At 45.9% G+C, this 24,651-nt stretch overlaps 1 protein-coding gene across 6 annotated transcripts in view; it reads right to left on the bottom strand.

The window, feature by feature from the left end:
- PTPN13 (protein tyrosine phosphatase non-receptor type 13) overlaps positions 1 to 24,651 on the bottom strand; it is a 1,388,150-nt gene that overhangs the window by 646,931 nt on the left and 716,568 nt on the right. For all 6 annotated transcript variants that reach the window (XM_069630435.1, XM_069630437.1, XM_069630436.1 and 3 more), the window contains one exon: positions 1,024 to 1,423. In XM_069630435.1, coding sequence (XP_069486536.1) covers positions 1,024 to 1,423 — 400 coding nt within the window. The remainder of the gene's footprint in view (positions 1 to 1,023; positions 1,424 to 24,651) is intronic.

Here is a 24,651-nt window from a genome sequence, read left to right as displayed (position 1 = left end):
TAACCTTCAGGCAATGGCATATAAAAAGTCTTTGGTCAACAGCTGAACGTATTATTCGGTGCAACAAGTTACTTTGCATTTTCACACACACCAATTAAACACTTTATACATGCCAAGCCAAGCATTACGTATATTGACATCCTTGAATCTCAGAGGACCAGTCTGTTATTGATACTATGCTAAGCCAGGCAGCCTGCCCCTGAACTGCCCGCAACAGAACAGTGGAGGTAATCCAAGCTAGGCTATATTATCTGGTTCTTCCATTTTGTAATCTTCATGCAGCGTCTGCCACATTGGGGACGGGGTCCATTTCTAGGGTAGTGCAGATTTTTGTAGACCGTTTTCTTAATGACTAACATTATCCAATGCCCACAGACCTTGTAGCACTGAGTGCTGTAGTACCATTGGACGGTGTAGTGTTTTGCCATTACACAGCAGTCTACATTATATACATTTGGTTGCAAGGGTGTTTGTGGCTTGACCCCTATTTGAAGAGGGGGTTAGGAGATTCCTGAACAGGTTCAAGGTAGGGCAAAGGGAGGGGACTTCAGAGTTTTTACACTGCTTCAAGAACGGGTGCTTCCTTTAGTTATTGCATCGGCTGGTTCGAAGGACGTGCATATTGACCCCCCTTCGGACGCACAAGGGAAGACACGGTATTAGTTAGCTCTTTTAGTAATCCTAATTTATTGTCTGAACACCCATCCTCAGCATCTGCTAACAAACCAGCTCAGAGGCTTGCACAAAGGCAGCACTAGTCTGGTCAGAAAAACAATTAGCATACTGGGTGAGGTAAACTGTGCAAATTGCCACAGTTGTTTAACAGCTAAACAATGATTGCATGTGTACAAAGTGACTCTGTGTTTGGATGCAAGCAAAAAAAAGATTGCCATTTTGCCTGGTTTCTACTAAAAACATTACTTAAAATTCTCAGAGCAAAAACAAATCTGAAAACACTGGTGGTGACAGCACATGCAAATCCAAATAAGCATATAATAGAAGTAAGCTGTTTTTTATACTTACTTTATTTTTCCATAGCCAGTCACCGATTCGGTGTCTGACTTCGCTAGATGATGAAAGGCGTTTCCCATGGTTTGAGAGTTATGGCCAAATCCAGCGCTGAGCACTTGCCGCCTGGGGGACAGGGAAGTCTGACTCAGATCATGGTAGGATTTGCTCATCACATGGGACCTTTGCTCCCAGAAAGGTCTATCCAGCGTCTCTTTTGCGTTGTGGCCCTGCAGTGGCTGGAGCAGCGACACTTCTGAGCAAGACAGTCTCTTAAGAATCTCTGCTTCCGAAGACAAGGGCCGCACTGCAAACCGGTTGAGCGTACTGCTTGCTAAACTGCCAGTGCTGATGGCACGTCCCATGTTAAACCCACGGCTAGACTCTGCGTTCAAGCTCCGCAATGAAGCTCTTTCTGCAAGGAAAATGTACACAGAAGGTCAATAATCCCATATCATCAACACATACAAGGAATTCATAAAACTTACATGAGCGAGGTACATGCGTTAAGCTTCCCAACTCCTAAAACTAGCTCACAACATCACTCTTTAATTTGTAAACTTGTACATATTTCATGAGCCACATCAATTTAAAACTGAAGTCTGGTTATATGGTATTAATGAAGTAACCTACAAACTATAAACAAAAAAACAGAAAGAAGCAATGGGCAAGTCAACTCATTCAAAAAACATGGCGTTAGATAAAGCTTTTACCCCCCACCCCCGTGCCACACTTTGGATTAAGCCGGTGTGTGGGAAAGTTCTGTAGTTTGAGTCAGTCTTTTTCATTGCATGGGAGAATCCAACTGTTCTCAAGAGAGAACAAAAAGCAAGGTAGACAAAGTTACAACTGCACCTTTTTGGAAAGGCAGTATTTAAAAATTGACGTCTTCCTCTGACCCGCCCTGCCCTCCCTTTTACACATTTTTAATTTGTAAAGAGTAACCCGTGCCCCTTTGGCTATGAATGGCATTGGTCTCCATGTGGCTTTTGCAACCCAAAAACAGCATGGCGGGAGTTGCTTCTGGCGACACAGCACATTTTAACTGCATGACCATTTCCTGCCTAGCACTCAATGAACAGCCCTCTTTAAAAAAAAAAAAAAAAAGAAAAAAAGATTTCCAGCAATACTTAATGTTTATTGTCTTTAGGATTCATACAGAAGGCACTATACATTTTTATCTACACTTGTATGTTCCTGGGTATTTTTATTGTCTGCAAAAAAAAGACATACCTTGTAAAAAATAGGTAACCATGCTTAAAGCTGCTGGAAAGTGCAGACACCGTAAAATACCATGTTAATTTCCCTTTTGCCCAGTAAAAAACGTTGGCACAGATCAAGCCAAGATGTGTGCAGCAGCAGCGCAATGCTGTACAGTCAGTGCATAATGTGTAAAAATCATTACGAATTAAGGGGTTATTTTCCTGCCGCTCATACTTGCCAACATGAAATGTAGACCGAACATACCTGCGATATTTTTTCCAGCCTGATCGACCTGCAAGGATGGGTAGTGCTGCATAGTGCTGAGTTTTCCATGCATAGAACGAGGCCGCAAAGGGTCTATCTGTGCACATGCATTGCTTACTAAAAGCATGTGGTGAACCAGCGTACATTAGACCTCGCAGACTTTTAGGGAAAGGCCAACACAAGACCTGCTGCTCTTTTTGAATGTCGCTGGAGCCTCCAGCATGCTGCCGTCATAACACGGTATAAGCAGGAACATACAATGTACCTTTAGCTTCAGTGTGCTGGTTTTCCAACATCGGAAGAATGAGTTCACGATTAGTGCAGTTGACAACTGGAAACCAGATTGGTTCAGCACCAAGGTTATGGTGACACCAAACCTCAGAAGTTATAGTCTCCTCCATAGACCCCACACACAAATGAAAAATACACAACCGTGCATACCACCGGCAGCAGTCAGAACGTAAAAGCCGGGCAAGAACTAATGTGAGTTACCTTTGCTCCCATCAAGCGCATGCTCACATGTCACCTGCCTTGGGTATAAACAGGACATGGCCGATTCTCAATATAAACCTGATGGAAGTCTATTCCTGCAACAATCTAAAAAACACAATGAACTTACATCGACTAACTTGGAAGCAAGTCCCAGTTAGATTACCAAAAGGACAGTAAAGCGGGTAGAGCTACGCCTGCAAGTAACAATCCTTTAAGGAGTCCTTCCCTCAAGATGTCCCTAACAGGGAAACTATCTGAGAGAATAAACGTGACTGGACACCCTTGTAGATTGTACTGAAACATGTTTTACAAGATATCCTCTACATCATTTCTCCCAACAATCAGTCTGTTCAACCAGTATTGCTGTGGATATGATAGGATAGGTAATTCATAACGCGCTTAATACCCAGAGATTTCCAAGCGCGGACCCGGGGATCGAACCTGTGTTGCTCCATGTCGTCTTGCTACCAAGGCGAGCACGTTGCCGTTGAGCTATCCTCCCGAGACGGATACCAACAATCCTTAATAGTCTAGATACACGTTTATTTAGGTGATATTGGAGCCAGACCGCATTCTCAAAGACAGATGCTTTTGTCCATGTCAAGGGAATATAATTCTTACACGGTTTGAGAAGACCCCGATGGTGGCATAACGTACATATAAAAGGACAGCTGAAAAACATGCCACTTTAACAAGTCTATCCATGTCCAGGCCTATTGAAAGCCCCAGAGAAACTACTCAGTACAAAGATAATCCTCAACTCTGTATGCCCTCTGTCCTCTCTGCACCAAAGGTCTCACATTGAGTTCCCTCAGAGACCAGCAGTGCCTTACCCTCCATTAGGACACTGATTCTGGAGCTCTGAACTGCCGTCATGGGTAGCAATAAGGCCCAACTCAAAGGCACGATGGGAACTGGCCCACCAGCATCTATTATGCATCCAGGTCTCACCTTCTCCCTCTTTTAGGACCCAGAGCGGACATTGAAGCATGCGTTTGTACTTAATGAGCAGTGCCTAATTGTTTTGTTGACTTCTTGGTGCATCCAGTAAATAGGGTGGTGAATAAGTCTAGTCTATTCGAGAGTATGGCTGGTACGATGTCCACTTTGCATTAGAACTCCAGCACTGGCATATATATTGATCCAATGCATTTGGCCAGGTGTGCTGTGGGTTACCGTTGATCAGGTGCTGTAAAAGGACACGTTGGAGATTAATAAAGCACTGATGATTCTTGGTTTAAAGCTCGCGTATAGTTCCACTCATAAGAGAAGCTGAGGCAGACGGCATTACATAACTAAATGTAAAAGTAGGCTCCAGGATCCTCCATAGATGACTGCACAACTACATTTAGAAAAGGTTTGATTTTTTAGATATGCTTGTGAATCCCAAGCATGCACTCTGCTGGTTAGGTGGAGGCGAGGTTCGGGATTGACCACAGGACTACTTTTCATAGCCGAGAAATAAGGCCTATGAATTAAAAGAGGAGTTCATGACAAGAAAATAAGGCTAGTGGGAAGAAATACAAAACTATATAGAAACCATTTAAAGTGGAACAACCCAATTTGAAAACTATGCTCGGACAGAGAAAATAAATTTGAACTAGCAAGCTGTGTCTTAACAGACGGAGACCAGTTATTTTCTGTCTAGGTGCCTTCATCCTGGAATGATCGTGGATGGAGTCAATGTGCTACAGACTAGTAAGGCAGGGAAACCCCACCTCTAGATTTAAGTCTTTTTGTGTGATGGCACTGTGCTTGGGCCTTGACATTTTGGTAAAAGACAAGGCACCCTGAGTCCTAAAGAGATACAAAGCTATGGGAATACTCAAATCAAGAAGATGAACCAATAGGTGAAATTGAGTTTTATGTACCAAAAACCATAACTTGATAATATGTGTGTTGTAAAGATCTTTATTCGGATAGGTATTCAACAACCAAGGGTGGGGGGCATAAGTTACAAGTTAACAGGGAAATAAATGCCCAAACATAAGTAATAGTTTTCACACAAACACAGGGCAAAACACATCTGTATCAAAATTTTGTTACAGCACCATGCTAATTCCAAAAGACCTCTGTTGTCAGAAAAGGTAACAAGGCTGTGATAAAGAACAGGCAAGGATAGAACGATTTTCTTGCTATCCCTGCCTAGTCTCAATACTAGGTGGCGCTGGTGTGCCGCTTATCTAAAAGGGACAGTATAAGAGGTTGGAAAAATTAGCTATCAAATTATGTTTAAAATACATTCAGCCTTGTTCCTCCTGAACCACACTCCTCCGTTAGGTGCGAGTCTATTTGGAAGAAAAATAATTGGATAGACCATTAACACACCTACACCAATGCATCACAATAAGATACACAAAGAAATCACAAACTTAAAATCAACTAGAAACAAAAAGGAACGGTTAGTGGCTGCCCATAAAAAAGCCACAAAATGCATGAAGTTCATAAAATTCATGGAATCCTCAAGATCCCGTTTCGCTCGAAGGATGTGTTTGCCAATTGCAAAAAGCTTCAAAGAGAGAGTGCCCCAGTTATTCAAGATAGCTTGGCAATCAAAGCACACAAGGGGAGAGAAAACTTGCAGCCCCTCACACAACGCTATTAGTGGTACTCCCACTACTCTGCAATCTCAAGCGCAGGAGCCATGCACAATGGACATACTTAGCTATGGAATACACCACCCTCCAGTTCACCAAGTGAAAACAAATTTGCATTGCCTCACCAGTAGTTCCTACATGCATCTGTAACAGAAGTGGTTGTAAATATCTTTTCTGCAGTTGCAGTAGAACTGGGCATATTAAAGTAAAATGCACCACGGATTTGTCCGATAATTTACAGAGCGGGCAACCCCCAGAGTTAAGGTGTGATCAAGAGCGAGTATAATTTGCAACAGGCAGAAAGCCAAGTCTAAACCGTATGAAGAGAGAACGTTCGTAGGTACACGGGTGATCATGTCAAAAACATTACGGCAATAACCCAGCAATTTAATGCAGTAGATGTCCGGGCCATTCTTTAGTGCAATTGCCAAGGACTACAACTTTTTCATTGAAGCAGTCTTTGCCAATCATTTCAGAGCATGTTTCGAGGATGCACAACACTCGCTTGGGAAAAACCACATTTGACTAGCATTCAACCTCAGCAACATGGATTTAACATGCCGCACCCACCCACAATTTCCAGCCCCATTTAATTTCAAGAATTCCACTACTGCCCCCCTATAGGGCAACAAATCAAGGGATTCCCACAACCAGAGCCAGTATAGAGCAGGTTTTAAGGCTATTTGATTGACCACAGGCCAGGCTTGCAAATCCAAAAGAAGCAAGGAGGTATGGGCATCCTTTGGTAACAGCAAGAAGTTCTTGAGAAACATGTTCTCCCTCACAGACAGCGTCTTGGTGCAGCATACCCCCACACCTCTGCACCATACATTGCAGCTGGAAGGGCCTGGCTCCTGAACAGTTCTATGGCTGGAGAGATCGCCCCACTTCTCCTACTCCAAAAGAAAGAGGAGATTCCACCCCCATATTTAGATAAGGTTACCCTAGCTTTTACCACTTGGGTCTGCCCAACTTGATACCTGATTAAACCTTATCCCCAGATAATCAAATTGTTTGACCAGTTCTAGAACTTGCCCATTCACAGAAACCTCAGATTATATGACTTAGTAAAAGGCGGTTTAAATACCATTACCTTTGTCTTTGAGATATTAACCGCAAGACCAAGGGTAACAGTTCTTCACAAATATATCCAGTGATGCAGCAAGACCCTTTGGGGTGGTAGCACGTACTGCGGCATCATCGGCGAAGAATAAGCATGACCATCGCGTTGTGCCAATTCTAGGGGGGTCCATTGCACCTACTTCTAATGTATCAACAATTTATTGGATAAATAAAATAAAAAGAAGGGGTGCCAGGACGCAGCCTTGGCAAACCCCTCTTAATGGTGAATGCATTTGTGGGTTCGCCCCCCATCCCATACTTAACTGCTGCAGTGGAATTAGCATACAGAAGCTTGATAGCATCCAGTAGGGCCTGGAGAACATTCTTCTTCTCCAAAACCTGCCACAATGTAACCCTTGAAACCGAATCATACTCCTTTTTTGGGTCAATAAAAATGACGTATAGCTTCAGCCTAAGGAGTTTAGCATATTTCTCTATGAGCAGGAACAGTAAGAAACAATGGTCCACTGTCCCTCTGCCTGCTCTAAACACTGCCTGAGCATTAGAGATAACTCCTGTCTCATCTGCCCACTTTTGAAGTTTGATTTCTAGTACCTTACCAAATGTCTTGCCCACCCTGTCCAATAGAGAGATCGATAATTCTCAGGGTGCTCTTTTCCTCCCTTTTTATAAATTGGAACAATTATAGCCTCAGACCAGGTTGGGGGGTACCAAATCAGACCTAATAACTGCGTTAAATATTTGCATCAACATCGCTGAAGTCAGGGCCTTCCATGACGCCAAAGCGTGATTCCAGCACTTTGTAACTAGAAGCTGTTTGTATTTCAATCTCAGGTCCCTTAGAACACACTTATCCCATAAACCTGGGAAATTTGACAAAGCACACTATATCCTTCTTAGCTTGAGTACACTCCGTGTCATACCACAGATTATTCCTGAGCAAGTACCCCGCAGGGCGGTTAATAAGGGCTTTAGAATGTTGCTCTTCCTTACAAATTCCGCAACCACCAGCCCTTCTGAGGTACTCCTATCAGCCATAACACACATATGAACCCCAATTGCTGCATACAATTTCTGTTTCGAACCTCTCTCCACCCAGGTTTCCCATTTCACGGACTTTCTTGAGTGGCCCTCCACCATAATGGAATAAGAAGGCATAGGACGGGCCCCCCCCTCCAGACCCTCCTACCTCAAATTCACAAGAATGCGGAAGGGGCCTGTGGTCACTATCACACCGGTCGATTATGACCAATTGATATACCCTAGCCCATTAACTTGCTGTGATAAAAATGTCATCTATATGGGACTGAACCTGGGGTCCCCTAAAAGTGGATTGTGCTGGGAGGTCACCACGAAGTCTCCCATTACAGGCCCTTAGTTGCAAATTTGCAATAACACAAGCTGTCTCCAAGGCAGCCTTGTGTACTCTCCTAATGGGGCTAGTCCTCAAGGGCGGTATAGACCAGGCAAAGTTCTGGTCTTCCCAGATATCTTCCAATATGGCTAGTGGTTCCATCTGGAGATTGAAATTTCCAACTAACAATATAAATTGGCTCTGCACAATGGATGGATGGTCAGACCCACACAATTCCTGCAGGCTTAACAGTGAATCCAGGCCTACCCCCTGTTGGGTCTATTATAGAAGTTAGCCAGCAAGAACCTGGTGCCCGATGAAGTGGACACCCCCAAAACCTGTAAATCAGGGTTCCCTGTAGCTATCGTTACCAGTTCCCAAGCCAGATTAATATCTACCTACCCAAATAGCTAAACCCCCCACGGCCTTCCATTAGGGCCTCTAATAGCAAGGACCATATAGGACGCACACCCCTATAGAGCAGACGGTTCAGGGGTCCAGGTTTTCCTGAAATAGGATTACCTGTTGGGTTCTCGCGAACTCGCTCCAAGCTAAATCCACAATATGGCGCATAAGTCCTGTGATATTTCAGGACAAGATCTTTAATTGCCCAGTCGCAACTCCCTTAGCTGAGCCAAGGAGTCAATCCACTAGGTCCAGTGATGAGGGTGAGTCTTCCCCAACAACTTCCTTGTTGCTATCATAACTCCTTTCTCCCAATGCCGGAACCATAACAACCTCCGGGATTTGGAATGTTCGATGGGGAAGGGCCATGGGCATAGTTCTGGTCAAAGAATTGTTGTGAGCAGACCAGAATCCTTACCCCCTTAAGGGGGACTGTCCCCAGGTCTATACTTAGAATACTCTCCACCATGGACAAATTTTCGAATGCCGCAGGGGGCCTCGGGTACAATGAACTATGTCAGATCTGATGACTGATAAACACCCCCTCACCTCCCTAAACCAATGGCAAACTTTATTTTTCAGCCCCTCCACGTCCTCAAAGGCTCCCTTTACCAGACGTGGAACATTGGTCAGAAAGAGTAATGGGGGGCAACTCCGCTTTCTCTGGTAAAAAGGGTCTCCCATCTTTAGAAACTACATAAAAGATGTAAAACGACCAAAGTAAGCTGCTTGATAGCCCATCTCTTAGCGAGAGCAGAATAGTTGTTGAGCTAGCTAAAGCATATTCTTTTAGTATTAGAGATAGCTTATTGTCAGCGTTTACTCTAAACTAGATTTACTATTTCCAGGTTTGATGGTAATATTTTTGCTTCATTAGGGTGCCAAATTGCAGACTCCCTGGAATAGGGGAACTTTTCAGCACGAAAGGGACAATCAGGTGTCCTGGGTACCCTGAGGCGGACATGATCATTATTTATGTAGTCTTGCCTCAAATGTAGCCCTGGGGATTCCAAGATGGCTGCCTTGGTGTGAGGACGTACACAGAGGCCTCCTGCATGGATAGTGCAGGTGGAGAGGCGAGTTGGCTACCTTGGTACTGACCTTGACTCCAGAGACCAGACAGGCCAATGGGTTCCGCACAGCTGGTGAGTCAGAAAGAGCTGATGGCGAACCGAATTCTGTTGGGCCCAAGGTTGCAATCAGCAACATAGTAAGAACTCAAGGAACTGAAGAACAAAGAATGGTATCAGGTATTAATATCGCCACATATATGGTCGCCGTAAATAATATCGCCGGGAAAATGTTGTGGCGATATTATTTGGGTGACCATATATGTGGCGATAGGGGCAAAAAAAAAAAAAAAAATGTGGGGGCTGCGGGGGTGTCCCCCGCATATTCCATGCAATAATGTCGGCACAAAAAACGACAATTTTTCGGCGATATTTTTGTATGGCGATATTTTTGTGGCGACATTATTGCATGGAACCCAAAGAACTTGTGTGTTTGTGAACTTTAAAGGACGCCCAGTTAGGATCCAGGTGCAGAGGGGTCTGGCGCCACGTGGGCACTTATTCGAAAGACTCTACGGGACCTGTTTTTGAAACTGCAAGTACCAGAAGGCCTTAGGAGAGGGTGGTGTGAGGTTCCAGAGTGGTCCTACAAGGGACCCATAAAATCCTTTGTAGAATCGAAAGACTGACCCATTGCCGAGAGAAAGCTAGGGGCAGAGATCCCCCTCGCTTTCTGAGAAAGATTGTGAAATAAGGCAAGTGTGAACCGACAGAGGGATGCTGAAAGAAAGCTAGAAGGAAAAACCTGCTTTCTAATGAGAACAAAAAAAAATGAACTGTGTTAAAGAAAGGCTGTAGTGACCCCGACGCAGGAAGGCCCAAGTTGACCGGTTGAGATAAAACATAATGAACTGTGTGGTAGAGCGGCTGTATGAACCCGACGGAGGGATGCCAAGGGGAGAGCTAACGGGAGTGAATCCTGTACTGTGATAAAGCAAGTTGAACTGTGTATCTGAAAAGAGTGAACCCAGTCGATGGTTGTCCACAGTGAAAAGTTGTTCAAAAGGACATTAAGACACTATAAAATTGCAATCTACATTTTGAAAGCCTACAATGACAGAGGGAGGCCCAATTTGCAAGGAGGATCCAAGCCCGGCAGAGGGAGATCCGAAGAGCAATCGCTCAAGGTGCAAGATCACAAAAGGAACTTTTTGTTTGTTTGTTATTTTTGATCCAGCAGGCCTTCTAAGGCAAGAGACTTTGTAGAAAGGAGACTTGGCCCCTGAAGGTCCTGGTATCAATGAACTGGAATTGCGAACCTCGTGCTGGAGAGGCCCAGGAGTGTGCTGTGCTCAGAAGTCCCACCTTATGTGCCTAAATCGTGGGGAAGGGAAACCCAGGCAAACAATCCTCACTTTGTGAACACTTCTTTCTTTTCTGGTTACCATTATTCCACACTCTTTTTTGGATCTTAGTAGTAAAGATTGGCAATAGGTTTTTTAGTATAGGCCCTTTTTGTTTGTCAAGATGCCACTAGGAATGCCTTATTATTATTTGCTGATAGTAGCTTGCTCCATCTCAGATTTAGGTTTAGATTAGGCGTTTATCTGACTCATTATAAGGTTCAATAAACACCCTTGAACTATGATCACTTCTGTCTGTCTTTACTGTTGCCACCATTAGTTGCTTACAATACATCCAGGGGCCATAAGAACGCTGGTGGAGGAACAGGCGGCAGTGCTGGCGGGGAGATTGGGCCCCACTTCAAGGTGAGGCAGTGAGCCCATAAGCTCATTGCAGGTGGCAGAGACTCATAGGAGGTCGACCTGAGCGGAGATCTCACATGGAGAGCGAGCAGGAATAAGGGAAGGCCTTTCCCGTAGAATGGAGGGCCTATAAGGCCAGGCTGAACGAACGCCAGCACTGGAAAACATAAGGTGCGGAAGGCTGTGGAGGAAGAAGAAGGGCGAAATCGAGGCCATAGATGCTGAGCCGGGTAGACATATAGGAGGGCCCTATACCCTGAGAAGCACCCAGAATATCACCACAAGGATCCACAAGCCCCGCTGAGAGAAGAAGTGACGTAGCACGCTGATCAAAGAACAGGGAGAGAAGGTGTAGCTACCAACACCCTCTCCACCAACCAAGCACAGCAGGGCACAATCAGGCTAATGCATAGTGGTGCAGTTTGGGTCACGAGACCACATAGGCACACAGGAGAACCAACAATTACTGCACAGCAAGGACCGAGGAGGTGGAGGCGGGACTAAGGAGAAACTCACCTCAGCGAAACCGAAAACAGCCGGCGTACGGTGGGAGCGACTCCCAGATGCCTTGCCAGAAGGGGAAAAACACACCAGTCCAGCCAAAACAAAACTTCCGGCACCACAAAGGACATCTGGAGAACTATTGGTCGCAAAATGGGGAGAAGACAGTGTCTACACCTGGGGGTTCCTAAGAACCGCTTGCTGGAAGCAAACCCGTAAAGGAAGAAGATATGGCACTTAGCAAGGACAAGTTGAAGCAATGCCACAGAGCCATAGAGGGAAGGATGATGGCAACCTTTCAAGACCAATTCACATCTCTTAAAGAGGAATTACGCAACTCTCTGAAGGAAATTAGAGGTAAAAGAGCTGGGCAACACAGTGGATATTACAGAGCAGGGGTGGGCCAGGGTCTCCAAGGACACCAGACAGAACAGTGAACTCTTGGAGCAACTAGTAAGAGTCTCCCAAAACCTGGAGATTCAGATCGGAAGACTTGGAAAAACGATCCAGGCGCTCCAACATACTGAAAAAAGGTCTCATTGAATTAGTGAGTGACACAGAACTGAGAGAAGTACAGCAATGCTTTTGGGACCTACTACTGGAAACAGCTCCCGAAGAGGTGGGGACTGACAGGATACACACAGTGGGACCCAGGAGAACGAACTCGGGGTGAGGCCGAGAGATGCCTTGGTAGCCATTTCCTCCTACGGCCAAATAAAAGAGCATACTGCGAGCGGCAAGACCCCAAGTGAACGTAAATGGATCCCAGGTCCAACTCTATCCGGATCTGGCGCAGTCAACGTTCCAGAAGCGCAGGAACATGGGGCCGATAATGAAGGCGCTTAAGAGTAAGCAGATCCCATACAAATGGACCTTCCCTTTTGGTCTATTACTTACGCTTGAAGGTAAACAACACTGTAACGGCGTGCACGGAAGGACAATCGCTTCTATGGCTGGAGGACGAAGGGACAGACACAGAACAGTGACCGAGGCTCTCCCCCCTGAGGCGCACAAGACAATGCGACTGGCGCCAGGTGCAGGGGAAATTGGGGAACGGGGGAGCTCATCGGCGAGGCCCCCCTCCACTTATTGGGGAAGGGTCAGGGTGAAGCCAGGCCTGACAAAAATTGGGGTAGCCAAAGGAAGGTAACATGAAAGGCCTCGAACGGTGGGGGAAGGTATGGAAGCAACAAGTGGGGAAGATTACGAGCAGGCCCGGACGGGGGTGGTGGGGTGGGGTATGGATCTTGGAATAAGAGGGTGGTAAAAAGAGCAGAGAGGCGAGGGTGCCCCAGGTATGAACATGGATCAGAGCCAGGGGGGTGGAATGACCCAGGGGATCTCTGGGCCCTCTCATCCGGACCTGGGGAGGGGAAGGAGAGGGGGATGGGTGACCTTATGCACCAAACACAGGACAGGATGGGTTCATGAGAGATGTGGTGTTCAAATTAGAAACATTTGTGGTGGGTGAAATAATCTTCACAGAGGACTTTAATATTGCATGGGACCTGCCGAAAGACAGGAGCAGGGTGACTGGGTCGGGCGGGATAGCTCCCTCCAAGGTGCCACAGGAAGGCTTCGAGAACTTGGCCCTAAGGGATGTTTGGCAAGTTGAGGAGAAGGGTTCACCAGACCGTGTCCAGAATAGATTATGTGTGGATGCTGGCTAGCAAAATGGGGAGGTTAGAAGATATAGAACTAGGAGTGATTGCCATGTCAGACCACTCACATTTCATTGTAACCCTGCAGGGGTGGGGCATGCATACCGGACTGTGGCTGTGGACCTTTCCCTAAGTAATACCTCAAGACGCAATAATGAAAGGAAATAGGCAAGACAATAGATGAGTACTTAAAAAGGAACAACACGCAGGGGATAACAGACAAGGGCCTTTGCGAGGCCTTTAAGGCAGTGATACGCGGGGAACTCATAACACTAAGGCCCCAGACGTCGAGACAGTGAGAGGCAATGGAGAAGGAACTAGAGTCCCAACTGCGCAAGGTGCTCCAATCAATAGTGGGAACCAGGGGGACGAAGAGCAGGGAGCTATATAAGAAATTGAAAGAGGCGAGGAGCCAATTGAATCTCCTACAGTCCAGGAGGGCAGAGGGAACCCTGCTGGGAAAGAAAAAGAGGTATTACATCCGGGCCAATAAGGCACGTAGATTGTTAGCTAGACAACTGAGGAGGAAAGAGGTTAACTGCACCATTATACGAATTACCCAGCCAGATGGCACAATGACGACGAGCTCAGAGGCTACAACGGCAGCCTTTACGGAGTTCTACAGTGCCTTGTATACCTCTGACCACCCAGACACAGAAGCAGTAGAACAATACCTGAGCCAACTGCCCCTATCTAATTTGACACCCTTTGATAGTGAGCGATTGGAGAAAGACATGAGCAGGGAGGAGGTTGAGGTGCTAACTAGGGTTTTACCCAAGGACAAGGCTCTGGGGCCCGACGGATACCCGGCAAGCTTTTACAAGAAGTTCTGCCAGAAAGTGAGTCCTTGTCTTGCAGACCTATTTATTTCGATGGGACTGAAGGGATGTGTGACACAATCAATGTCAGAAGCCAAGGTGGTTGTATTTGAAAAGCCCAACAAGGACCCCACAAAATGCAGGTCATATCGACCAATCACTCTACTAAACATTGATGCGAAAATGTACTCCGCGTCTTAGAGGCGTGTCTGAACCCCATACTGCCGAGCCTAATCAGGACAGACCACTCAGGATTTATCACGGGTGGTCAGACGTGGGACAATACAAGACCGATAATACATTTGGTAGAAAAGGTCCCCTCCGTGTTGATATCACTTAACGCTGAGAAGGCTTTTGACCGCGTGGAATTGCCCTTCCTATTTGCGACTTTGGAACGCATGGGAGTGGGCATAAAATTCATACAGATGGTTAAGGCCAACCACAACCAACCTATGATGTGCCTCTCAAGTAACTCTCAGATATCCTGAAGCATAAATATCACAAGGGGAACCAGACAATGATTCCCCCGGTCCTCGCTCCTGTAAGCAATATACCAGGAACCAATGATAACCATGATTATGCAAAACCCACTCATTCAGGGGGGAGGAGCATAAGCTAATGCTGTTTGCGGACGACATGATGATATCCCCAACAGTGGAGACGTCCATACCTACCCTAATAGAGGTACTAGCTAGGCTGGAACAGGTTGCAGGGCTGAAAATTATTATGTCAAAATCAGAGCTGCTCAATCTGGGTCCGTCAGAAAAACAAATGAACGCTCTGCCCGAATACTCCCCATTTGCAATCACCAGGGACAGCGTAAAATAGCTGGGCGTCCGCATAGCCAGGTCAAGCAAACTACCTGGGGTTTCTGCTCAAATTAAGTCGGACCTAGGGAAGTGGTCACCCTTGCGGATCTCATAGCTGGGCAGCATCACTACCATCTGGATGGTGACACTTCCCAGGGTGATATATCACTAGCAAGCACACCCCATCCAGGTTCCGCGACCTTTCTTCAAAGACCTCCAGAAGATGGTCTTGGGGTTCATTTGGCACAACAAAAAACCTAGATTGGCCCTAGAGATGCTGATGGCACACAAACAAAGGGGGTGTGGGCCCCCCAAACCTCTCCAAATATTACGAAGCAGCGCAATTAAAAGTAATCAGAGAATGGCTGACAGGGTACATGACAAAACCCTGGGTGAGATGAACAAGGCAGTTGCAGGGACCTCATTGGGAGGGTTATTGTGGTCACAGGTGGGACAGACCTCAAATCACATTCATCAGCAAGGTCATAGCAGTGACCTGTGACAACTGGGACCGATTAGTAGACCAGGGAGGCATATCCACACGGCTGTCCCCCTTCACACCTCTATTTTGGAACCCTAAAATTTCCCCAGGGATGGCACAGGCCGCATTCACCCAGTGGCATAAGTTGGGCTGCACAAAAGTGGGGGGGGGTGATGACGGGAGCAGAAATAAGACCATTTGAAGACTGCAAAAGACAGATGGTGTTAGCCAAGAATGACAGACTGGCATACTATCAGGTATGACACTGGCTGATGCATCCCGAGATGAAGAGTGCGCCCAGCAGGGAGATGACACCATTTAAAAAATGTATTACTACACACACAGGGGACAGATGGGTACATGAGGCGATGGAACATAATCCTAGGAGAGACTATCCCGAGAGACCACTGGTAGAACTTATGGGGAAACATACCAAAACTAAATAAGCCCCTGAAGAAAGCCTTCATGGTAATGCTTATAGCGGCCTGGCTAACACTGGCTAAACGGTGGAAACAGAAAGAATCAACAACAACAATGGTGCCCACAAAACCTACACATTTTGGACATAATGTGAAATTATTACAATCAGTGGAAATAATGTGTACCTGTGGGGCTTTAACAATGGGGAAGTGTGGTGATGGGATGGGGGGAAAGAGGGCAAACATGGGAGAGGGGGCATTTCAATAGTTATTGTTCATTTTAAGAAAATGCCAATAAAAATATGTTTTAAAAACAAAGTAGCCCTCCCTATCTTACGACCAGTCGAAAATACACGCAAATCTCTACAGTGAGACTTGGAGTGTGCCTTAATTAGTTATGTGCCCTGAAGGAGCATGTAATATCTGAAAACCCCACTGTTCTCACGTTCAGAAAAACAGGGATAAACCCTTAAATCCTTATGACGATAATAACATTACTGCCCATTGAAACGGAACAAAAAGGTGCAATTTGCTTTGGCAATCATTTAAGGTCTTAAAGCAAAGGGACTGTGACTTCCATTCAGTGTGTAAGGAAGTATGGCTATGACACTTTGCATATATATTATATAGTCTTTCCAGGCCTGTAAAGAAGGGTTGCATATGCTTGAAATGCAGATTCCTGCAAGCAATTAGCATTCTGCTCTACAGGCAAACAGCAGGATATCAGAAAACAAAACAAACAAACCAAAAAATCTTCACACACTGTTCCAAGTAATTTTTTTATTGTGAAATATTAGAAGATAAAATAAGCAAGATTTTGCTATCCTTGCATTTGTGTGCTTTTGAATATACAAATCAAGAGTTGAAAATTCTAGGCAGCACAAGCCCAGGTTGTATGGTTACCCTGGAGGGCTCATTAGCACATCCCAGCTGTGCACAGGGTAGAACTCGCAAATATGATGCAACCACATTAATTTCTACTTTAAAGCTGGTTTAGCAAGGAACCAGTCAGCTTGCTGGGTGGCGCCAGTTTCAGGAAATCGGTAAGCAAACTTTTCAAATAAAGGTACAAGATAATCGCTGAATGAAACTCTTGAAATGAGCTTTATTTTTCTTTCGTTGTTTTTACCAGACTGGCTGCCTACATTAAACTTATGTATGACTTAATTTAGAAGTGTATTTTTAAACAGAAAGGACTCAATGCAGTCTGGGTCACTTCCTCAGCAAATTATCTGTCACTGATATGAAGGAGGGATGCAATGCAAGGCATCAAGTCCCAGCACAGAAACCGGTCAGGGCACTGAATAGTAACAATATGTGAACCTGTTAAAGACAAAAAGGTATCAAATAAATATGGTTGCATTTCAAAGAACTGCAGTGCGGCGAAAATTTCAAACCAAAGTAAAAACAGAGAATTTCATATTCACAATTTTCCGGGGATTAAACCTCGAGTGTTTGGATTGTGGCCAACCAGATACCATCATCAACCACTTTGTCGGGGAACAGGTGACAGGTGCTGGTTTTGGCTAAAACGTATTTAGATGACACGTGGATGAGGTGAGCATACCCTAAATATGCAGGGAGGGTAATGCACTGAGCAATTTGTAATTGGAGTAGCAATGCTTCTGGAAGCTTCCCAATCCTAGGCAGGGTCAGAGGGACATCTGGGTACAGGACATGGTTTACAGGTCTCATAAGTCAGATTCTGGTGGCTCGGGTGAAGGAGAGCACTGCTTTGATCGCCCTGTAAGTAATTATGTTTTTTATCGGGAGCATGCATCAACATGCTAGATACAGACAGAACGGGCCTTATTTTAATTTCCTTCGCCAACTTAACAAGAATGAATACAATGTTATTTACTGCCTTCAGGAGCAAAACGTTCATTAATTCCTGGACCCCCAACTGTATGTTGAGGACCACATGCTACACAGCGAACATTCAGGAAACACACTGCCACCAATATCATTTTCAGAGCTGATCACGTGCCTACCCCCCTGACTCTCCCCCTCCCCATACTCCTCCTCCCCCGGAGAATCTTATCACATTCACCCTCTTTGGAGAATTCTTGAGAAGCAAGCGTAACTGATTACAAGAAATAGACTGCCAGTCAAAAACCATGAGCATGCTGATAAGCTTTATCAAGAGTATCCGATGAGCACGTGATTGAAACAGCCAAAACCTGGGCAGATCAGCCAGCCAAAAGCTTGCTTCACAACCCAAGACCACAGGATCAACAAAGATGAAGACAAGCACAGATTATCACCAAATTTGAGGCAAATTACCAAAGTGCAGTCCTACTTGAAAAACAACACAACCGTCAGCACTTCACCCTTGATACAGATCTCAAATCCTATAAACAAGGACACGCCAAAGAGTGCTTTCGAAATAAATGCAAATGTCCACAACAAACCGTTTCCCAGCTGTGTTAAGACACCCACCAAAAGCAGTACCACATGGCTACCCAGTCCCACTGAAGAATTCTACATCTGCTCCAAGTGTAGCAGAGGATGTGATGCTAGCTTAATTGCAGGCTGCGGAGAATCCTGTGGATCCCTCACTAAAACCCAGCCTAAAGTCTCCTCCAGGTCGACAGGAGTGGGCAGAGGCTGCCTGATGCCAATCCTGGGAGTGTTGCACTGCGGGAGGATCACCTGGGTGGAGACCAGACCCAGGGAAGTTGGGAGATTGCCCAGGGTTAGACAGTACTTTTTCTGGGATAAGAATACTTTTACCCCAGACTCAAAGGAGGAATTGGCTTATTGCCATTTTGATATCTCTCAGCCTCTTACTAAGGATGAAAAGGTACATTCTAGACAAGTGACTCAATCTAGTGTTGCACCCAAAGAACCTATCTTTGTTACCCCTAAATTGCCATATCGTCCACCATGCCAAAGGTATACCAATAGCAACGGCGAAACTGTGACCTTTTCTGCCCCATCTGTCTCTGACAAGGTTTAACATTATAACTCCTCTTATAATAGTATCAAGGGATGGCCATCCTTACTTAAACCTTTTAAAGATGCAGCGAAATTGAAACTTTATACAATTGACTGCATGTCCGAGAATCCTGTGAAGCAGTAGAGGGCTAAAGAGGCATGCAGGAACCAAAGTTAGGCAGGCAAGCCTAATAGCCTTTGACAGGGTAGGAAGTTCATTCTAAGGGACTGTACCCGAAACCAATTAACCCACATGAGGGGCATAACAGGCTGCTGCTGGGAGGAGCAGTAAAAAGAAACTGGAGCAAGAGCTGGAAGGTCGGCGGTAGCAGAAGCAGAACAAGTAGAGCACAAGGCTGGCAGTTCACAAGGAATTGTGACCACAGAAAGGACACAAGTAGAGGAAGAGGAGATTTCACCTGCAGGCTCTTAGTTGATCCAATGCTCACGAAACCTGTTTGGCTGTGGCAACATTGGAAGAGACTGGAAAAAACAGGCAGTGTTTCCAGGTGTGCCTAATTGCTGTGAATGCAGAGCTGAAGTCATGCATCCACCCAAGGCCTGTGTGCAGAGAAGCAAGCCAAGGGAAACTGGAGAGTAGACTTCTCTCATTTCATGAGGCTGGATCAGAGACACCCGTGCAGCAGATGGGTGTGGATCCCAAGAGTGTCTGCAGCAGCAGCAGTAGCAGTACAAGAAGCCAAGTCGGGAAGCAGAAGCAGCCTGCAGGCACAGTGATTGTGTAGTCGGGAAAGAGAAGCTCTGCACTCTAAATCAACTGAAATACCTTGCTGGTAACTGTAGCCAGCTTTATTAACACTTGCGTATATTCCCAAGCGAGCTGAAGTTGTTCATTGAAGCGAGAAGTCATTTTAACAAGGGAAATGGCACACGCAATGAGATCAACAAAGCTGAAGCACTCAAGTGTAGTGAAAGCATTTATTTTCCCATTGTTAAATTTAACTCGCAGCCGAGTGGTCGTGTATCTCCAATTAACACACAGAGCGTTACTGTTAAACCTATTCAAATCAAATTGATTTTCCTGAAATTTTACAAGCACAGTTTTAACACTTGCAGAGGTCGCACATGAGACATTGTTTCCCAATTGCCTTGGAGGCTTGATGCTGACCGAAAGGTGGGAATGCGCAGCTTTTGAAGTGGTAGTTCAAAAGTAAAACGAAATTGCGTGTGCTTAATTTCGCTTTTATTAGAAAACTGACTTCTTGTAACATCTTGAACTCTGAAGCAGAAGTTGTAGAAGTTGTTGAAGCTGGCCAGAGAGCAAGCATTACCCAAGTCAGTAGACCAAACCCTATTCAAGTATATCCAGCTCATTTAAGAGCTGAACACTGTTATTTGGCAATTGCTGATGCTGTTGTTTCCTCAGAGACCTTCAACATAAGGGTGACAAGGTGGTCCAGGGCTAAAAGAGTGGCACTACAGCTTTGGGACAACCACTGGAGGAAAAGGAGTGTAGGGAGCTGGGTACTTGTTCAAACCAACACCTTTAAAATATGTAGAGCTGAGTCTATTTATTTTGAGAGGTAATAGTCTGGAAGCTAAAGGTAGATTTTGTAGTAGCTGCAAGACAGAAGGCAAGGCAAAGAGGGTGCCCTTTCTTATGATACAAGGGAGAAGAGTGCCTTGCCAACCTGTAGAGGTAGAAGTCGTTGTAACGCTCACCTGGTTCCCCCGGAGGCGCAGGTCTTGATCTGGCGAGGATACTGTCTTCAGTGTTAGGCGCAGGGTTCGTTTTGCTCCCGGACTGGGCCCCCTTCCCACCGACAGTTTAAGCTGGAGAGTGAGATGTCTGCAAGGGTAAACCAAGGTATTAGTGTTTGGAAGGTTTGGAAAGTTCCTTGCCCCTCTCGCCCTTTCTTTCCCCGTGGAACTGGGTTGATATTGCGCTTACCTTATATAGGTAATTGCCGGGCTCTCCATCCTGCGTCTTGTGCAGGGGCGCTGGGTCCAGTTGCTTCACTGGATGCGAGCTCTGCCTCTTGATAGCAGAGGATTTGCTGAGAGCGAAGACGCCGTTAATGCACGAGCGTGCCTTGTAAGTAATAAAGTTCCTTTTAGATTGTTCTCTTCTCTTTCAAAAGTCTTAAGTCTTTAAAGTCTATGTCTTTTCCCTTTTCAGATGCTGTGGCGATGAAGATTATCCTTCTAATGGCACGTAAGTAGAAAGACTGTTCTAGCGCTGTAAAATGCACCGTAATGTCTCTTTTGTCTTTGCAGGTGCCGAGGAGCCGCGCGAACAGATTGGAAGCAAACGTAACACAGGTGAGCAGTCTTGTAACTAAGCGTTACTAACCGAAGTATCTTGCCTTGCAGGTGCCGGAATGCAGCGCGAGCTGAGTTGGTATGGGCGTAACACAGGTAAGCAGGCTCTGTAGTTAAATATTACTGACCGATGTTCTTTCTCTTTGCAGATGTCGGATGCCGGAAGAGAAAGGCAGAAAAAGGCGCTTCGGGTGCTGCCGTTGGATTAGGTAAGTAGATTCGCTGCCTTTGCTTTAGCCTAACCTGTGCCCTTGTCTTGTAGGAGCTGCAGAAGACTGAAGAAGACTGAAGGTTGGATCCCAGCAGGTTATTTCGTATTCACAGGATCTGGAGCTGGAGGTTTCCTGGAGCTGACACGGTGAGCGTCCTGCTGCAGATGCAGAATAACGCGAAGCACGTGAAACCAATCGGGTGTGATTTAAATAGCCTTCTGTAGTGCTTAGCCGTCTTCTTCCACGGCCCCACCCAGGTAAGAAAAAGAGTTCCAGATTTCTAGAAGAGTTCCTGTGTTCTGCTTCCAGGGAGTGGCTCCTGCTCCACCCAGACAGAAAAGTAGTCCCAGGCAGAGAAGGATCAGGATGTAACGCTCACCTGATTCCCGTAGAGGCGCCGGTCTTGACTGGGCGTATACCGTATCTTCAAAGGTGATGTGTAACACACGGCTGGCTCTTTGGGCTGGACCTCTGTGCACTGTATGTCTGACTCAAAGGGTAAGATTTGCAGATAGAAAATATGGGATTAAGGAACTGGGTTATTGAATGTCTCCCTCTTCTTCCCTTTCTCTTCTCCTGTAGAACCCCAAAGGTTAACGCTCTCACCTTAGGTAAGTGAACGCTGTGCTCTCCATCTGCCTCGGGGCAGGGTGCTGTAACCAGTTTCTTCACTGGATAAGAGGAGCAGGCCTCTTGACTTCAGAGGACTGCTGTCCGTCGTTTACTGCACGAACGGTAAGTTTCGAGTAATTCTAATGTCTTTAAAGTCTTTAGTAATGATGTCTCTTGTTTTGCAGGGTTCCGGCGATGGCAGATGACGGGCTGAAGTGAGTTGAAGATGGAGCCCGTGTGATGAATAGAAGCGCCTGGAAGCACGTAAGTAAGCGCTTGTTGCCTGCTTCACGATGCGCTCTAACTGTCTTTTTATTTTGCAGGTACAAGTTCGGAGCGGCTGCAGGGTGCCGGAATACCCACTGGGTTAGATGTGGAAAGGAGTAATGGCACGTGAGTATTAAAGTTCCCCAATGTCTTTAAACGCACCTTGTTTTGTCTTTTAGATGCGGGATGCAGCGCCGAAGGCCTCCGGAGCGTGCGAAGAGTAGGTAAGCCTTTGTCTTTCAGATGCCGGAATGCAGCGCGAGGCGTTGGTGACAGCCGATGGACCAGGTAAGTGAAGAGCTGTCACTGAAGACCGTAATGCTAACCTGTTCTTTCTTGTCTTTATAGGTGTTGCTGAAGACTGGATTCAGGATGGTAAGCCTTTTTCCTTAGGCCCAGGATCAGATGCAGAAGACACGATGAGCGTTCTGCTGCAGAGGATGCAGAATAACGCAAAGCAAGATTCATCCATCGGGTGTGGTTTAAATAGCCTCCTGTAGTGCTTAGGTGTCTCCTTCCACAGCCACGCCTAGGTAAGAAAAGAGTTCCTGCTTTCCAGAAGAGTTCCAGTGTTCTGAATCTAGGGAGTGGCTCCTGCCCCACCCAACAGGAAAAGTAGTTCCAAACAGAAGAGGATCAGAGGCTCAACTGGCAGGCAAGTAAGCAGCATGGTCTGCTGCAGGTAAGTCTACCCAAGCATTATGAGCCCGGCGCTTCCAGCGCTGGGACTGGGCATATTTATGAGCCTGGTGCCACTGGCGCCAGGACTGGGTCCAAAAGGTCCCAATTGGGACTGGTTGGCACTCGGAACCTGGGTTATGGATCTGCTTCCAAGGGAGTTGGGAAAACCCTGACCTTTTGGAAGCAGAGATCATGACAGTACCCCCCTCAAGGCCCCTCCCAAACCGGGCTTCTCCAGGGGTTTTGGCTTGTCAGGAAATGTTCGGTGAAATCTTTTGATTAGGCGAGGAGCGTGGACATATTCAGCAGGTTCCCAGGATCTCTCTTGGAGGCCGTAGCCTTTCCAGTCAATTAGGTAAAATAGTTTAGATTTGGAGATCTTGGAGTCCAGAATGCTTTTGACTTCAAACTCGAGTTCTCCATCAACTAGGATAGGTTTTGGAGATTTAGTTAGTCGGGTTTGAGGTTGCACGGGTTTTAATAGAGAGACGTGGAAGAACGGATGTATCTTCATGTGCGGGGGCAAGTCCAACTTGACCGCTACTGGGTTTACTATGGTAGTGATGGAATAGGGACCAAGGTATCTTGGGTTGAATGTGCGTGGCCCTTTTAGAGGTAGATATTTGGTGGATAACCAGACTTGATCCCCTACTTGATATTGAGGGGCTTCCTTCCGATGTTGATCTGCTCCTTTCTTGTATTGTTCTTTAGCCCTTTGAAGGTGAGAAACAGCTTCCTTAAAGGCTTGGGTGATTGTAGAATGCAGGTAGTCTACTGCTGGTGTTTCAAGATCTTGGAGGGGATCCAACTCCGAGGTTCGAGGGTGACTGCCGTACAAAAGAAAAAACGGGGTTTTCCCAGTTCCCGAATGGACAGAGTTATTGTAGGCATATTCGGCTATCCAAAGGATGTCTTTCCAAGTTTTTTCAGTTTGTTGCAGCATGCAGCGTAAATACTGTTCCAGAGTTTGATTGGTCCTCTCGGTTTGTCCGTCGGTCTGAGGGTGGTGACTGGTCGATAGTCTCACATCAATTTGAGCCGACCGACAGCAACTTCGCCAAAAATGAGAAATAAATTGACTACCTCGATCCGAAATTAGAACCGAAGGAAAACCGTGCAGTCGGACGATGTTTTCAAGAAATTCTCGGGCCAGAGTTGCTGCTGTTGGCAAGCCTTTGAGCGGAATGAAATGCGCCATCTTGGAGAATAAGTCCACGATTACTAGAATCGTATTGTATCCGGAGCATGGAGGTAGATCGGTGATGAAGTCCATAGAAAGCGTATGCCAAGGGCGAGGTGGGATGTCAATAGGGCGTAAGAGGCCTGCTGGTCTTTCCTTTTGACTCTTGTTTTGGGCGCATACTCCACAGGACATTATAAAGTCTCTGATATCTTTTTTCCAAGACGGCCACCAGAAGTAGCGCTTGATCTTTTCTGAGGTCTTGGCCATACCGGGATGTCCTTCCATTAAAGAATCGTGATAACAAGAGATTACTTTTTTCTGTAAATCTGTGCTGGGTAGGTATAATCGTTCTTGGAAATACAATAAGTTGTCCTTTACTGCAAAGTCCTTTCCCTGCAGATGCCAATTCTGTATGTCTGCTGGAGTTACAAGTTGCCTGGCTTTATCCTTAACTTCCTCTATGAATTCTTTGTTCGGGAATGATTGGTACAGGTTTAGGGTTGATCAAGTGTTCTTCCACTCCCATCCGAGAAAGGGCATCAGCTTTACCGTTCTTTGTACCAGGTCGATAGGTAATTATGAAGTCAAACTCGGCAAAGAATAAT

Source organism: Ambystoma mexicanum, chromosome 6q, assembly GCF_040938575.1.
Source record: "Ambystoma mexicanum isolate Mex_15411 chromosome 6q, UKY_AmexF1_1, whole genome shotgun sequence".
NCBI lineage: Eukaryota > Metazoa > Chordata > Amphibia > Caudata > Ambystomatidae > Ambystoma > Ambystoma mexicanum.
This window is presented reverse-complemented; position numbering and strand designations above follow the sequence as displayed.